Genomic DNA, 15,963 nt, shown 5'->3' with positions numbered 1-15,963 from the left:
GAGTCTTGGTGGCACAGTGGTTAAGAGCTATGGCTGTTAACCAAAAGGTCAGCAGTTCGAATCCACCAGCCGCTCCTTGGAAACCCTATGGGGCAGTTCTACTCTGTCCTATCGGGTCGCTATGAGTCAGAATTGACCAGATGGCAACGGGTTTGGGATTTTTTATTTTTGGTATATCCTTTTTATTTTCTGTTTAAAAACAAAACATGCATTTTGAGGGCCACGTGAGTTCTCTGGGGTTCAAACATGAAGCTGAGGTCATGGCTTTCCTGGAACTGCAGGAGAGGCATAGGAGACATTCACAGAGCTTGCAAACTCTTCATCACAACTTCACACCGTCTCATCGTGACTTTCTCAACCTGTGTGAGGTTTTACTATGTGGCTTATGCAGCCTGTAGAATGTTCTGTGACATTCCTCAGAAGTGTCAGAGGAAAAGCTGCTCATCAGAGGACCGATCCTGAAAAGCATTTGGAGGTGGTCACTTAAGGTCATCTCCCTAGAAACTGTGTCGTTGAGACCCTGGTGAGCAGGCAGTGAGTGGCTGATGGGGCAGGGCACAGCCCTGGGCATGCTCGAGTTCACATGTCCTCACTCAAATGAAAACACGCATAGAGAGTGCCACCAAGTCAGCCCGCTCTTAGGCTGCAGCTGAGAACAAGTCCATTAGCACTGGACCTATACTTCCCAGGTTACAAAAAAGAACTTGTCCAAACCCCACGTTTACCTCATAGAATGACACTATTAAGTATCACAGAGCCTTGGTACTCCAAAGGTGGTCCATGGACCAGCAACATCAGTATCACCTGGACTTTGCTAGAAATGCAGATTCATGGCCTCCCATGCAGATTCTGAATCAGCATCTCTGGGGGCCTAGGGCCTAGGAATCTATGTCTTAATAAGCTTTCTAGATAATTCTGATGCATGCTCAAGTTTGAAAAGTTGTACCTTGGGGATCTCAAGTCTGAAACAAGTTCACCTGGAGTGAAACGGCCAGGTTTCACCCTGGTGCTCAGCTTTCAGGATTTCCCTGGCAACCATATTCTCACCAGTTGAGGGGTTTGGGGGGAAATGTTCCATCTAAGCAGGGGACAGGTGGAGTCCTCTGCCGGGCAGTCCCCAAATCAGGCCTCAGAAGGATTTTGCTGGAGTCACGATCCTCTCTGGATTCCACCAGTGAATCACCTGATCTGTTAATGATGCAGGTGACAAGGTGTAATCCTCAGTGCCCAGATTCACTGCAGGGGAGTGGAGTCCTGGAAACTGCATTTTTAATAAGCCTGCAGGTAACTCTGATTCAGGTGGTTAAAGGACCACAGTGTTTAGAGCAGCTGCTTCTCAGACTGTAACACTCATTCAAATCAGCCGGAGATCCTACTACATGAAGAGTCAGACACCCTGTCTGGGACGGGGCTCAGGACTCTGCATTTCCAACAGCTTCCCCAGTGACGTAGATGCTGCTGCTCCAAGGACCACACTTTGAAGAGTAAGGATCTAAACGTAACTTCAACTTTTTAAAACTTGGGTCAAAATTGCCTGTGACGGAAAGAACAAGAGGTAGGTGCCCAAGAAAAATGTAAAACGGGCCATTTGGTAATCAGACTATTCATGTCCTCAACAAAACCACATGCCCACCTGACAGAGAAATGAAATCAGAGCAGAGAGCAAACAGCAGAAAAAGTCGGGAGAAAACAAAGCAGCTTTAATTGAGGGCCAGACCTGCAGAATAAAAGGCATTAAAATTGCAGTTAGGAAGCAAAAAAAAAAGAACAAAAATCGGAAGCATTTACAGCATCAACATCTGCTACCGTGGAGATAAAGGCAGAGGACAAAATTCACAAATACATTTTTAGCTTCAGGCCACAGTAGACGCTTCTGAACATATTAAAATAACCCTAAAGTGTAGGCGGAGCCCTGGGGTAGTGCACAGTTTATGCGCTCAGTTGCTAACCTAGAGATTGGAGGCTCAAGTTCACCCCAGAGGTGCCTCAGAAGAAAGGCCTGGCAATCTACTTCTGAAATATCAGCCACTGAAAAATCCTATGGAGCACAGTTCTACTCTGACACACATGGGGTCACTATGAGTTGGAGTCCACTCGATGGCAACTGGTTAAAGTGTAGGCTTCTGGAAAAGTAGTCAGTTTTCTGATCCAGAAATGTGCCCTATTTCATGGAGTAAAATTGTCAACTTCCCTACACCAAGGGAAGGGGCCACCAAGTTGAACTAAACCAACCCCCTTCTCTACAGATTAAGTATCTAGAACCCATCGACGCTAAGGACCTTGCCCAAAATTTCACAGTTGTCCCTGGCTGAACCAAGTCTAGAAGTTACTTCTCTTGAATTCAGCATAGAGTTCTTTTTATAATGCTAGCTGCCAAATTAGGTAGAATGCCAGAGTCAACTGAGGGTTTGTTATTATTTTTTAAAGATTGCCAAGTCTCATTGCTAGGGATTTTAACAGAGGAGTCGGGGGTGTGCCTCAGGAATCTGCATTTTCAAGAGCACTCTAGGAGATCCTGATACAGCAGGTGTAGAAGGGCATTTAGAAACCACCATTTTTATTCAGCTCCTTCTTATCGTGAGGATAAGTTGAAAGCAGCTAATGGCTGATTCCCCATTGAAGTCTGTGCACAAGTGATTTCTAATATTTGGAGAGAAAAGCAGAAAATGTACTGGATTTTTTCCCCCATTTTTCCAGTATGAGTTTTGTGAGGTGGTGTGGCCCAAATTAACTGGGAGCAGAGTTCTTTTCTGAATGTGGCATACTGGATACGCAGCACACAGGAGACAAAATAGCTCAGCAGGAATAGCTAACAGGTTTCTGATAAAGTGAAGAGGTGCTCCTGGGTCACTGTGTTGAGAAGGAGTCTAAGCTTATATCCAGGCTTAGTGGGAAAGAGTACTGTGACTGATGAATCAGTCTGTCACAGGTTTTGGAACAGGCAAGGCAGCCCACATGTCAAGCACGGGGCTTTACCAGCTTAGCAGTTTTCCTTGGGTGTGTGACAGTTCTAGGAAAGAATTGTGACTGAGGAGAGATTCTGCTATCTGGAGCTGAAGGACAAGGGAAATAAGAAGCAAACAACTTCCTCTTACAATAAAGTTCAATCTCAGTGCTTCAGTGCCATTAGATTATTGTAGTGTTTTGGGATAAGCTCATGTATCCTGGGAAGGTCATTTTTCTGTGTTTTTTTTTTTTTTTTTTTTGTCACATAAGACTTATTAAAATTTTTTATTATTATTTTTAAACCAGAAAGGCAGTATGATGTTGTTACCCTCCTGGCTTTTGTGTACAACGTAGGACAAAGTTTTCATGCCCAGATTTGGATCCGTCTACTGACTGGTGTTGAAGGCTGCAAAAGACATTCTGTGGTTGATGGTTACAAGTCTCATAAACAGCAACATTGCAAGCAGTTGCTGTGGGGATGTTCTGATTGTCTTAACTAGATGCTTTGAAGCTCAACATGGTGCTGCTTAGGTGTGGGTAGATGGTGTTGGTTAAAAGCATGCATTTTGAAGCCAAATTTCTGGCTTTCAATCTTAGGTCTGATTTATTTAGCCTTTCTGGGACTCAGTATTATCATCTGTAAAATAGAGATAGTTGTAATATTTACTCTTAGAAGCCCCTGAATTTGTGGTGAGGGTTACATGAGCTTAGGCATGTAAAATACCTGGAATACTGCTCATGACATAATAGGTGTTCAATAAATATTAGCTGTTATTATGTTTATGGTGGTGGTGGTTGTTGATACCTCCAACCTTTGAGTCAGCAGCTGAGTGAATTAACGGTACCACCCAGCAACTCCAAAGACAAGCTACTATGTTTATGGTGGTGGTGGTTGTTGATAGGTCCAAACTTTGGGTTACTGGTCAAGTTTCAAGTGCGTTAACTGTTTGTACCACCCAGAGACTCCCAATATTAGCTGTTATTATGTTTATGGTGGTGGTGGATGAGACCAGTCTGGCTACCTCAAAGAGAGTTCAGTGTAGCACGTGTGATAATCAAGAATGGAACCATAGCCGTTCATTTTGTCTAAGTGAAATAGAAATATTACTTTAAGAAAACGAGTACGTTGGATGCCTTTTCTTCACAAAGGAAATAACACATCAACAAATCTGGGAACTGCAGTGCCTGAAAGAAAGGTGTTAAAGCTTTGTTATAGACTAATTACAAACGATGGACAGAAAGGAGAATGAGCTCCAGGGAAGTCACATGCAAATTAGAGCCGCTGCAGGAGACGAGGTATTGAATCCAGTGACGGGAGAGGTGCTCCTGTAAGGTGGAAGAGAAATAGCAGTGGACCAGAATAAATTCTTTTCTCGCCAGGTGACCTTCGCAAGTGTTAGAAAAACTACGCGCCTAATGATGACATCATTCATCAGATGATTGTTTCAGAAGGAAACAGAATGAAGAACTGATAAACGTGAAATGGATGTCCTGAAAGCAAACTAGAGATATAGATGATTATAAAAGTGGTTACTTCAAAATAACATCTCTCTCTATAGATAGGCTAATAAATTTTCACATTTAGCTGAAATTTGGTCACCAGCAAATGGCTGCTTTAAGAGTTAGTGAATTCTTTAAGAATCAGTGAACTGAAGCTTATGTTGCAAATTAGTGGGACAAAGAGAGTCAGTGACCTGAGAATGACTGTCAATTGGAAGGAGTGAAAACAGGAACTTGTGAGCCAAATTAGGTCAGGTGCTGTGGGCTTTTAGTTGAGAAATCTGGCTTCGATCCTTGAAATGAAAGAGAGAGGTTCACAAATGCTTTTTTGAGCAATACTAGTTATACTACATATTCTTCAGACATTTATTCCATGGACTAAAATTTTAGTTCCATGAATTTTGATTCAATATAGGAAAGAACATTTTACTCTGAAGCCCTTTAAAGTGAGTAACTATATGATAAACTGATATCCATGTATTAGAAATGTGTCTCACTTTAGTACTTAGTGATAACATGAATATAAAACAGTCAAGTTGAAATTACCTTTTCTTTGTGTAGCTCGGCAATAAATGCAGTTGATTGTGAAATAGGAAAATATTTACAAATATTAGCAAACAAGGACACTAATGGGAAAGGGAATGGCAGAGTATTCGGTGATGTGAGTTCTGTGTAAGTGCAAAGTGCAGGATAGAATTTATAGTTCTCCCACCACCAGCCCAGGATATGGGAAACTGGCTGCTTTCATGTGGCAAAACTGACTATAAATTTGAATGCAAAAGAAGGAGGATTATAAAAGTGGCCTGATATATTCAGAATCTGTAATAGAGACATGTATTGTGTACAGAAATACATTCCACTGCACTGTAAAAAGGAGAGTACTTAATTGAAAAATCATACTATGGCATGAAAATGGATTTCACAATTCCAATGGATTATTTGAGCATTAATGAGATTTAAATGAATAATTACATCATATACATATGAAAACATGCCACATAATATATAACATGATTGAAGAATACTATTAAATTAAATGTCAAATAATCTAAATCTGATGAATAATGATTAAACATTCCTGATTCTGGAAACAAACTCCCTATTGAATGAACGTATTGCGTACTTACGAATCCACGTGGTTCTCAAAGGAAAGAAGGATTGGAAAAGGTGAAGTCTTAAATGCACACTCAGCGATTGCTTCTATCACTTCCTAAAAATGAGAAGATACATGTTGTTATGGATTGAATTGTTTCCCCCCAAAATATTCGTCAGCTTGGCGGGACCATGATTCCCAGTATCGTGTGATTGCCCACCATTTTGTCATCTGATGTGATTTTCCTATGTGTTGTAAATCTTGCCTCTATGATGTTAATGAAGCAGGATTAGAAGCAGTTATGTTAATGAGACAAGATTCAATCTATAAGATTAGGTTGTGTTTTAAGTCAATCTCTTTTGAGATATAAAAGAAGGGAGCAGAGAGAGAGGGGTCCTCATACCACCAAGAAACAAGAGCTGGGAGTGAGCGTGTCCTTTGGACCCGGGGATCCCCGAGCTGAGAAGCTCCTAGATCAGGGGAAGATTGATGACAAGGACCTTCCCCCAGAGCAGATAGAGAGAGAAAGCTTCCCTTGGAGCTGGCACCCTGAATTCGGACTCCTAGCCTTGTAGACTGTGAGAGAATAAATTTCTGTTTATTAAAGCCATCCACTTGTGGTATTTCTGTTATAGCAGCACTAGATAACTAAGACACATGTATATTCAATATACCAGAATTTGCTGTGTTCTAATAAAACTTTATCCACAAATAAATGTGGCGGGCCAAATTTGGTCTACAGAAGATCGTTTGTCAACTCCTGGACTAGCCTGGTCATTTGCTTAACCCATTGCTGTCGGAGTCGATTCTGACTCATAGCGACCCTATAGGACAGAGCAGAACTGCCCCACAGGGTTTCCAATGAGCTGCTTGTGGATTCGAACTGTTGACCTTTTGGTTAGCAGCTGAGCTTTTAACCACTACACCACCAGGGCACTGGTCACTTGCTTAAGTAAAGTTTAAAACTAGATTGTAACCAATGGTAAATATAAGTTTATATTACAGACTTTGAATGTTGTTTTCATAGCCAATAGTTAGATTAAGTTTAAGACCTTCGTTAATAGAATTTCCACCCATGGTTGATTCTTAACATTAAAAGGAAAAGAAAAAAAAAATCTTGCAAAGGTAAGTGTAAATAAAAGTGTAATTAGTCTTAGCTAATTTTTCTGATGATGACTGTCTGAGTGTTCTTCTTGGCTGTCTGAGAACTTCCCCAGCTGCATTTATAATGAAGGTGAACTGCAGAATCGCCCCATCAGCATTTGGGTCAATAAGAGCCAAGCATGAAGCAAGTAAGGAACCCTGTCCCCTCTCCATTAGGAAATAGGTTTGTTGCCCCAGATTAAGGGTCTCTCTCTCTTTATCTTTGGTTAATGAGTGCTCTCTGGTCCTGCTCTCAGAATTCTAGGGGGTTAGTCCCCCTCTGAGCCCTGGTGGCACAGTGGTTAAGTGCTCAGGTGCTAACCAAAAGGTTGGCCATTTGAATGCAACTCCTGTAAAGATTACACCTTAGAAAACCTTATGGGGCAGTTCTACACTGTCACATGAGGTCACCATGAGTCAAAAAAATTGACTTGAAGACACCTAACAACAACAGTCCCATCGAAGGAATCCCTCCCTGGGTAGTGCAAACAATTAACACACTTGGCTGCTAACTGAAAGGTTGGAAGTTTGCGTCCAACTAGAAGTGCCTTGGAAGAAAGCCCTGGCAATCTGAAAAATCTTCTGTAAAAATCAGTCACTGAAAACCGTACAGTGCACAGTTCTACCCTGACACACGTGGGATCATCACAAGTTGGAGCTGACTCAATGAGAACGGGCAGTCCCCCTCCACCTCCATTGCTTCCTGAGTCTGGTTCTCTTCCCACGTGGGGATGCTGTGCTGCCTGAACCGCAGGCTGGGGTTCTTAGAGCTTCCTGTCTTATTTCTCCTACTTCTCCCATTTTTCTGCTTGTGCACTCGTGCACATCCGGCCTTGTGCATTTAGAACCAGCGTTTTCAATGGAGCCTCCCAGGTTACCTGTCATACCCTGCTCCTCTGACTGGGCCTCTTACAAAGGCCTGTTGAGTTTAATTTTCCATATAGTTTTGGCTTCTAGCCCCTTCCTAAAGGTGAGGTGGAAACCAGGGGTAGTATGTGGAGGGCACCCATGGCTTCTAGAACAGTAGCACTGAGAATGACTTAATTCAACCCCAGTTTTCACTCTGACTTAATAAAAACCCCTTTCGTATATAATGCGACAACCATTATACTTATAGACAAGGAAGCTAAAATTTGACTTTTCCAATTTTATTTATAATATCAGTAGCTTACTGGGTGTTGTGCATTGTTCTAAGGATGTCATTGTATGAAATTGGGTCATTGAACTGTAGGTGGTAAGCTCTGCTACCATCTCCGTTTTACCTATGAGAAATGGAGGCAAGAACTGGGAGGGGAGATTCTCCAATGTACTGCAGCCAGTAAGTGGCAGAGCTGGTACTGGAACCCTGGCAGCCTGGCTCCAGAGCTGCAATCTTAACTTCCATATCCTCCTCATTATCTTTTCTTCCCATTGTCCTCTCTCCTCCCTCTTTCCCCATCTCTTCCATGACTTTAGCCACCAGCTTAGGAAACTTTTTCAAACCTTTAAAACCAAAGAAAATATTTATTGAATTTCATCTAATAATTTTAGTTGGAAGCAACTGAAAGCTCCAGAAGTTCCACTGGTGGACTTTTGTTCTTAAGCCTTTGAAATAGTTTGCATGATGCACATTATCATTTAGGATGAGAAAATTAGCTGTAGCTTGTATTCTTCTCCTCTCAGGGAATGAAGCTCTATTTTCAGAAATGCTCAATTTAACAACGTACTCAAAGTTAACATAATTTCATCAAATATTTTATCGCATTACCCAATTTTCTGTCTTGTATAATTGCTGGTTACAAGACAGCTACATGGGGGGAGGAAATGGACTGGCTTGGGGATGGGGTGGGTGGGTGAGTGCCCAGGGTGGGGAGGAACAAGACTTAGTGGGATTGGAGAGAATAAAGACAAAGTGGCGGAATTACAATGTCATGGCCATCAGAAAGTCAAAGGAAATGGGGCATAGACACAGAAGAACAGATATATGAGATAAACCATAAATAAAGCTAAAAGTGCAAAATAAAAAGCCCTCCATAAAGGTGCTGAATTACAGCATGCCCTGTTCCAGAATGTAGCCTTTTATCCTGGCCCATCCACTAACAAATAGGTGGTAAATGCCAATAGGAACTCTGTTTTTTTTGGATATATCACACACAGGCTTTCTGGATCACCTATGCTGAGAACAGATAAACTGTGTGACATACAAATGAAGAACCTTTGCAGTCAGTTTATTTTGCTACTACAATATGCATGGTAGCTATAGGATATGGTCTAGTTATACTGTGAGGGTCAGGCCCAAATGTATAGGAGGACCAAAACTGGTATATGTGGGGAAAATCTTTTCATTACTTACCAATATATTATTATAGATGGAATTTCATACACAAGAATGAAGAAGGAAAAAATTCACTTACCTGATGATTGGGGCAAGAAAGACTAAAAATGTAGGCTATGCTTTGGGATGGGAAAATTCATTCAAAAAAACATTTATTGAGCACCTACTATATGGCAAGGAGTTGCTGGGTGGTGCAAACTGTTAATGCACTCAGCTGCTAACTGAAAGGTTGGAGGTTCGTGTCCACACAGAGGTGTCTTGGAAGAAAGGCCTAGCCATCTATTTTTGAAAAATCAGCCATTGAAAACCCAGTGGAGCACAGTTCTACTCTTGACACATACGGGGTCGCCATGAGTTGGAGGTGACTGGACAGCAATTGGTTATTTGTTCCTATGTACTAATTGTGTGTTAAGCAATAAACCTACAAAGTAGGTGCTATCAAATCCATTGTACAGATAAGATGAGACAACAACTGATTACTATATGGACGTTTTGTTCAAAGTGTTTGGAATAGAGCAGAGAACAAAACAAAGATCCCTGCCTCCTTTAGGCGGATTACATTCTAGCAGACAATAAACAAGGTACATAATAATTAAATAAATTAAGCAGCACATTATAAGGTGAAAAGTGTCTCATGGTAAATAGAAAAATTAAAGCAGGGTTGGGGGGGTTGCGGAAGTGTGGGCAAAGGGGCTGATAACTGGTTACAGCATTAAATAGAGTGGTAGGCCTCATTGAGAAGGTGACATTTCAGGAAAACTTCAACAAGGTAACAGGTGAGCCATGCTGATATCTGGGGGAAGAGCATTCCAGGAAGAGGGAACAACCAATGCCAAGGCCATAAGGTGGGGACTGCCTAACATCTTCAAAGAACAGAAAGGAGGCCAGTGTGGCTGGAGCACAGAAAGTGAGGGGGAAAGTGGTAAGAAGTTAGGTAACAGGAAGCAGATCTCGTAGGGCCTTGTCCCCTGATTCTCTTCCTACCCTTGCTTACAAAGTTACCTATTCAATTATGTCTCACAGAAAGATATGTCGAAATCCTAACCCTTGGTAACCGTGAATGGGACCTTGTTTGGAATAGGGTCTTTGAAGATGTTATTGGTTAACCTGAGGTCATACTGGGTGACACAAACGGTTAAAAGCTCAACTACTCATCAAAAAGTTGGTGGTTTGAACCCACCCAGAGGTGCCTCGAAACACAGTCCTGACATCTGCTTCCAAAGGGTCACAGTCTTGAAAACTCAATGGAGCACAATTCTACTGTGACACAGATGGGGTCGCCATGAGTCACAATCAACTTAATGGCAAGTAACGACAACCACAAGGTCATACTGGAGTAGGGTTGGCCCTAATCCAATATCAGTCCTGTCCTTATGAAAAGGGAAGGAGAGACACAGAGGCAGACACAGAGGAAAGACAGCCACATGACAATAAAGTTATGCTGCAGCTGCAAGCTCAGGAACCTCTGGGGCTACAAGAAGCTAGGAGAGATAAGAAAGGATCTTCCCTAGAGCTGCCGAGACAGTATGGTCCTGCCAACATCCTCAATTCTGACTCCTAGCTTCCAGAACAGTGAGACAATAACTTTCTGTCGAAACTACCCACTTTGTGGTGATTTGTTACAGCAGCCCCAGGAAATCAATATATCCCCCTGTACACTGTTTTCTGGAGAAGCATACTGCATGCTGGTAATCGTGCAAGCCAGGTGTCTAGGGTGCAAGATTTAAAGAGACACTCACTCTCAGGTACCAACCCTGCACTCGCATGACCATGAGAGTGAAGGCCTCCTTAAAGTTTGCATCCTAGGTGCCTTAGTTACCTCACTCTAGTCCCAGCAGAGAAGGTTGGAGGTTCAAGTCCACCCAAAGCCACAGGGAATCCCTGCTACTAGATATTTTCCACAAAACAGGTTGGCATTTCTACTCTCCATATCCATCCCCACCTACCCCCAGCTCCATCCCATCTCTTCCCAAACTATCTATGCTGTGCATGCACAGTAGCAAGAATGCACAGCTGGACAAAACAACCACTGGGGTGATGGTTATTATCCTGCTGACCTCCCCACTCCCAACTCCAGCAGGCAGAGAGAGGAAGCTGTGTTCTGGTTCGATTGAGTCTTTCAGTCTCTAAACCTGTCACCACGTGCATGGATGTGGTTGAGAAGTGGTGCTGCCGCAGCCCAAGAATAAATGCAAAGTAGCCTGTGACTCTGGGATTACAGATGTGATTCAAGGACCACTTGTAGGGTTGAGTGCACAAGGAGAATCACTTGGAGCTGACGTGATGGCAGAGGCCAAGGAGCGAACATTTCACATGAAATAAATAAGCTTTAGAATGTGCTTGGTGCTTATCTTCCCCAAAAGCTACTCAAAGAACTTTGACGATGGCTAATTTTTAATAAGATATAATTGCTCCTCACAGGAGTCTAAGGGGTAAACTGGCGACAGTGGGCAGGAAAGGGGGGCCTCTGGGCCCTGGGTCAATACCACTGGTCCCTCAGCTCAGTGGCAGCTCCATCGTGATGCACGGTCTGCCCTTCTGGGGCCGTCTCCATCCATCAACAGACAGATGAACACAAACTGCATCCACCCCACACCAGCAACATCTGTTCCCATTTTTTCTTAAAGATCCAACCAGGTTAGGGTTGGTATCTTAGACAGGCAACAAAGGACAATAACAGGGGCTGTGGGAGGAGGGGGACAATGGCAATGAAACAATAACCTACTAATTTTCCACTTAAGAAAATCTAATGACCTTAAGAGTGCTAATTTCAGGAGCAGATGAAAACTCTGAAAGATTTTGATCAGAGTTAAGGTGAACCCCATGTTAAACTTTGTTGTAAAATTTCATGAAGGGTGCTATTTTTCACTAATTATTGTCTTATAGCCTAAGTTTGAGAAACCCTGAAAAGTCAAATTACCTAGACACAACATAGTAAACATATTTAAGGTGCTAATTATATACTTCTGAACACATTTTTTTATTACTGTCAAATAAAGTACATTTGAGCTGTAAAATCTATTTGTCTAAACTCAAACCTGGCTGTCCCTTCAACATCTTGTTGTTCTCTCAAGTGACAGCTGTTTATTTTCTTACATCCCAAGTGTTTCAGGGCTAAAATGTGGGGTTGGTGTTCTTTTTGTTCTCAGTGCTGCTCCCAAAACATTACTTCCCAATACTCTAATTAGAAAAAAACTAAAAAGCCCAGATCTCACAAGGCAGCCAAACCACTTTTTACTTCTTCCTCACATCTATAATAGATGTGACCTCCCCCTCACTCATCAAAGTTGTTGGCAAGTGGTTCATTGTCTTCTTCATCATCCAAAGCACTGTCGCCAATCTTGGCGACTTTAACACCTGATTAGTCCAATGTTCTGCCTTTCAGTCTCCTAATTTCCAAAGGACACATCCTCATTCCTCCATAGCTACTCATATACTTGGGTTCTGTTTCCATGGTTGCTTAGGGCAAGAGTTAGCAACCCAGAGTTGGTTGTGCCCTGAGACCTAGGTTATGGATTGAATTGTGTCCCCCAAAAAATGTATGTTGTAAATCCTAACCTCTATACCTGTAGTTACAATTCCATTTAGGAATGGGTTTTCTTCATCATGTTAATGAGGCAGTATTAGGGTATGGTGTGTCTTGGATCATTCTCTTTAGAACAAGCTTATTAAGCAAGCAAAGATGGGGAAGATAGATGCCATGCCATATGAAGATCACCAAGGCGCCAAGGTACAGAAGATGGAAAGAGACCAGGACCTTCCGCCAGAGCCAGCAGAGAAAGAAAGACCTTCTCCTAGAGCTGGCACCCTGAATTCAGACTTCTAGCCTCCTAAACTATGAGAAAATAAATTGCTAAAAGCCACCCACTTGTGGCATTTTTGTTATAGCGGCACTAGATAACTGAGGCACCCAAATAATAGGGCTCCTGCCTTGGAATCTGTGCTCTAGAACTCTGTTCTTTGGTCCTTCTTTGCTGAATCCCTTCCAAAGGGGTGAGAAGCCTGAGTCAGCCAAGAGGACGTGCCCCCTGGAGTCCACACATCTGCCTGCTAGATCATTCTTTAGGTACCTAGGACCCCAGTTTTTCCACCCATATGGTCCCAATATATGTACAGGCCTCTTAGGGATGGCTCTTTGCAGGGGACTCAGACTGAACTTAGATATTTAGGCTTGGCTGTCTATATACATGAACGTGAGGTTCTTTTGGGTGTAGGATGGAGCTAAGGGCAGAAAGAGAAAGGAGGTGATTGAACTCCCACCCCATCCCTGGCTACTGAAAGTGACTGCTGCTTCTTTATCAACAGACAAATGAGCACAAACTGCACCCTGCCTCCTAGACAGACTATATTAAGATAGACAATCACAGAATTACTTTTGCTTTCTGAGAGCACGCAATCTAGAGATAAACTCTGCTTCCTTGAACATTCACCCAAATCACCTAATACAAGTCTAAGTCCTCTAAGTCCTTTCTAACACCTCTTACTGAGATACCACACAGTTCCCCATGATGTGCTTTCTCCCTCGTTGCATGAGTCAATAAGCCCGACGTTGCTTGACTAAGAGTGTGTTCCTAGAGGTCTCTGACTGATAGGTAACAACATGCTAAACACTGGCATATACTATTTGATATTCTATTCTATCATCAGAACTTGGAAGATTATACAATAATTAATTAGTATTTATATAATAATAACAATAAGAAGAGGAAAGGAAGCAAACAAGATACATGCAACAATATGGATCAATCTCTTAAAAAGTATGGAGTGGGAAAAGCAAGACAGAAAATAATGCATATTACAGTATGAATCCATTTATATTAAGTTCAAAAACTGGTAAAACTACATTGTCTAGGAATGCACAAAGAACTAGTATAGCTCTATAGAAGAGCAAAATAGTGATCACTATAACAGTCAGAACTGTGGTCACTTCTGGGTGTAGGGAGGTCATTCTGATGGGAATGGATACATGGGGGTGTTTCTGGGTGCCAGTAAGTTTCTACTTTTTTTTGAATTTAGGTGGTAGTTACACGGGTGGACACTTTATATCCATTAGTTATGCTGTACAAATAAGTTGTATGTACTCTTTGTTCTGTATATCATATTTCACAATACTAAAATGCAAGAAAGATAACGGTGCTACACATGACAAGAAAAATAAATTGATATTTCCCTTTATAAGACAGCCTCCTTACAACTGTTATCATGAATCAAGTCACCTGATGCCATTACCCATGGGTAAGATGCCAAATTTTAGCCTCTATGGACCTAATGGTGACCTAGGACTATCCATCTCAGGAGACTTTACCCAAAGGGTTCAGGACTCCCCAGCTCCTTCACTTAGCAATATTCATCCACTGTACCTTGAAGGATATTTCAGTTGTCATGGTGAACCCATGGGTGATGACGGGTTCTTCTTCTGCAGTCCGCCCCTTCCAGCAGTCCAGCTCCACACAACGACAACCAGACAGGAGCACTTGGCGATACATCTCTACGGAGGAGTTTCCAGCCAGCTGGCCAGCTGAAAAACACCAACAAAACAAATTTCAGAATTTCATGAAGCAAGGAAGACAGTGGGGCTTCCTAGAAAGGTTCTTTAACAATGGGAAAAAAAAAAGATGAAGAGCTGGAGTAGTGCTCAGCATTTCTTCTGCCTCAGCATACCAGAAGGTAGTGGCACAAACCTGAGTGTAATTGTGGCTCCGTAGCAGTGGTTTGGGGAAAGAGAGAGAGAGGGGAGAAGGGCAGCGTAATAATAACGATGACTCATGTTTATTAACTGCTTACTGTGTGACAAACATGGTTCTTAGGAATTTATGTGTTTTATTGCATTTAATCTTCACAAAATCTCTCTGGTATAAGTACCTTTTTTCTTTCATTTCTTTCTTCTTTTTCTTTTAATACTCATTTTCAGAATATGAAAATAGTACAGTGTAGTTCAGTTGCCCAAAATTCCAAAGCTAGTAAATGGACGATGCAGGATTAGAACTCCAAAACTCAGTCTTTTAATTCTGATTGCCTCTTTATGGGGGAATATTGTGAAAGACCCCCCAGGCTATTCTATCATACAAATTGTCTTAGTTATCTAGTGCTGCTATAACAAAAATACCAAAAATGGATGGCTTTAACAAAGAGAAGTTTATTTTCTCACAGTCTAGTAGGCTAGAAGTTCGAATTCAGGGCGCTGGCTCCAGGGAAAGGCTTTCTCTCTCTGTTGGCTCTGGAGGAAGATCCTTGTGAAGTATCTATCTTCTCTTGGTCTGGGAGAATCTCACTGCAGCAACCTCAGGTCCAAAGGACTCACTCTGCTCCCGGCACTGCTTTCTTGGTGGTATGAGGTTCTCATGTCTCTCTGCTCGCTTCTCTCTTTCATTTCTCAAAAGAGATTGGCTTAAGACACTATCTAATCTTGTAGATCTCATCAATATAACTGCCACTAATCAATCTTATTACATCATAGTGATAGGATTTACAACACATAGGGAAATCACATCAGATGACAAAATGGTAGACAATCACACAATACTGGGAATCATGACATAGCCAAGTTGACAGATATTTTGGGGGGACACAATTCAATAAATGACACAAGTTAACCCCTCTTCCATGTTTGTCCAAGGCACAAATACATAGAAAAACTATACATTCTCTTTTCTTTTCTTTCTTTCTTTATTATTGTTGTAATTTAGATGAAGTTTACATTTCAAGTTAGTCTCCCATACAAAAATTTATACATACATTGTTACATGACTCTAATTGCTCTCTCCATACTGTGACAGCACACTCCTCCTTTCTACTCCTGATTCCCCATGTCCATTCAACCAGCTCCTAACCATCTCTGCCTTCCCATCTCACTTCTGGACAGAAGCTGCCCATTTAGTCTCACGTATCTACTTGAGCTAAGAGGCACACTCCTCATGAGTATCCCTTTATGTCCCACAGTCCAGTCCAATCCATGTCTGAAGAGTTG

At 42.0% G+C, this 15,963-nt stretch overlaps 1 protein-coding gene across 2 annotated transcripts in view; it reads right to left on the bottom strand.

The window, feature by feature from the left end:
• The window catches only part of PLCB1 (phospholipase C beta 1), an 819,608-nt gene that overhangs the window by 181,366 nt on the left and 622,279 nt on the right, over positions 1 to 15,963 (bottom strand). For both annotated transcript variants that reach the window (XM_004383055.3, XM_004383054.3), the window contains exons 11-12: positions 14,357 to 14,514; positions 5,574 to 5,656 (exon numbers count right to left, since the gene is read on the bottom strand). In XM_004383055.3, the coding sequence (XP_004383112.1) occupies positions 5,574 to 5,656; positions 14,357 to 14,514 (241 nt within the window). The remainder of the gene's footprint in view (positions 1 to 5,573; positions 5,657 to 14,356; positions 14,515 to 15,963) is intronic.

Source organism: Trichechus manatus, unplaced genomic scaffold, assembly GCF_000243295.1.
Source record: "Trichechus manatus latirostris isolate Lorelei unplaced genomic scaffold, TriManLat1.0 scaffold00104, whole genome shotgun sequence".
Lineage (NCBI taxonomy): Eukaryota > Metazoa > Chordata > Mammalia > Sirenia > Trichechidae > Trichechus > Trichechus manatus.
Note: the sequence above shows the minus strand (reverse complement) of the source record. Positions and strands in the feature narration are given on the sequence as shown.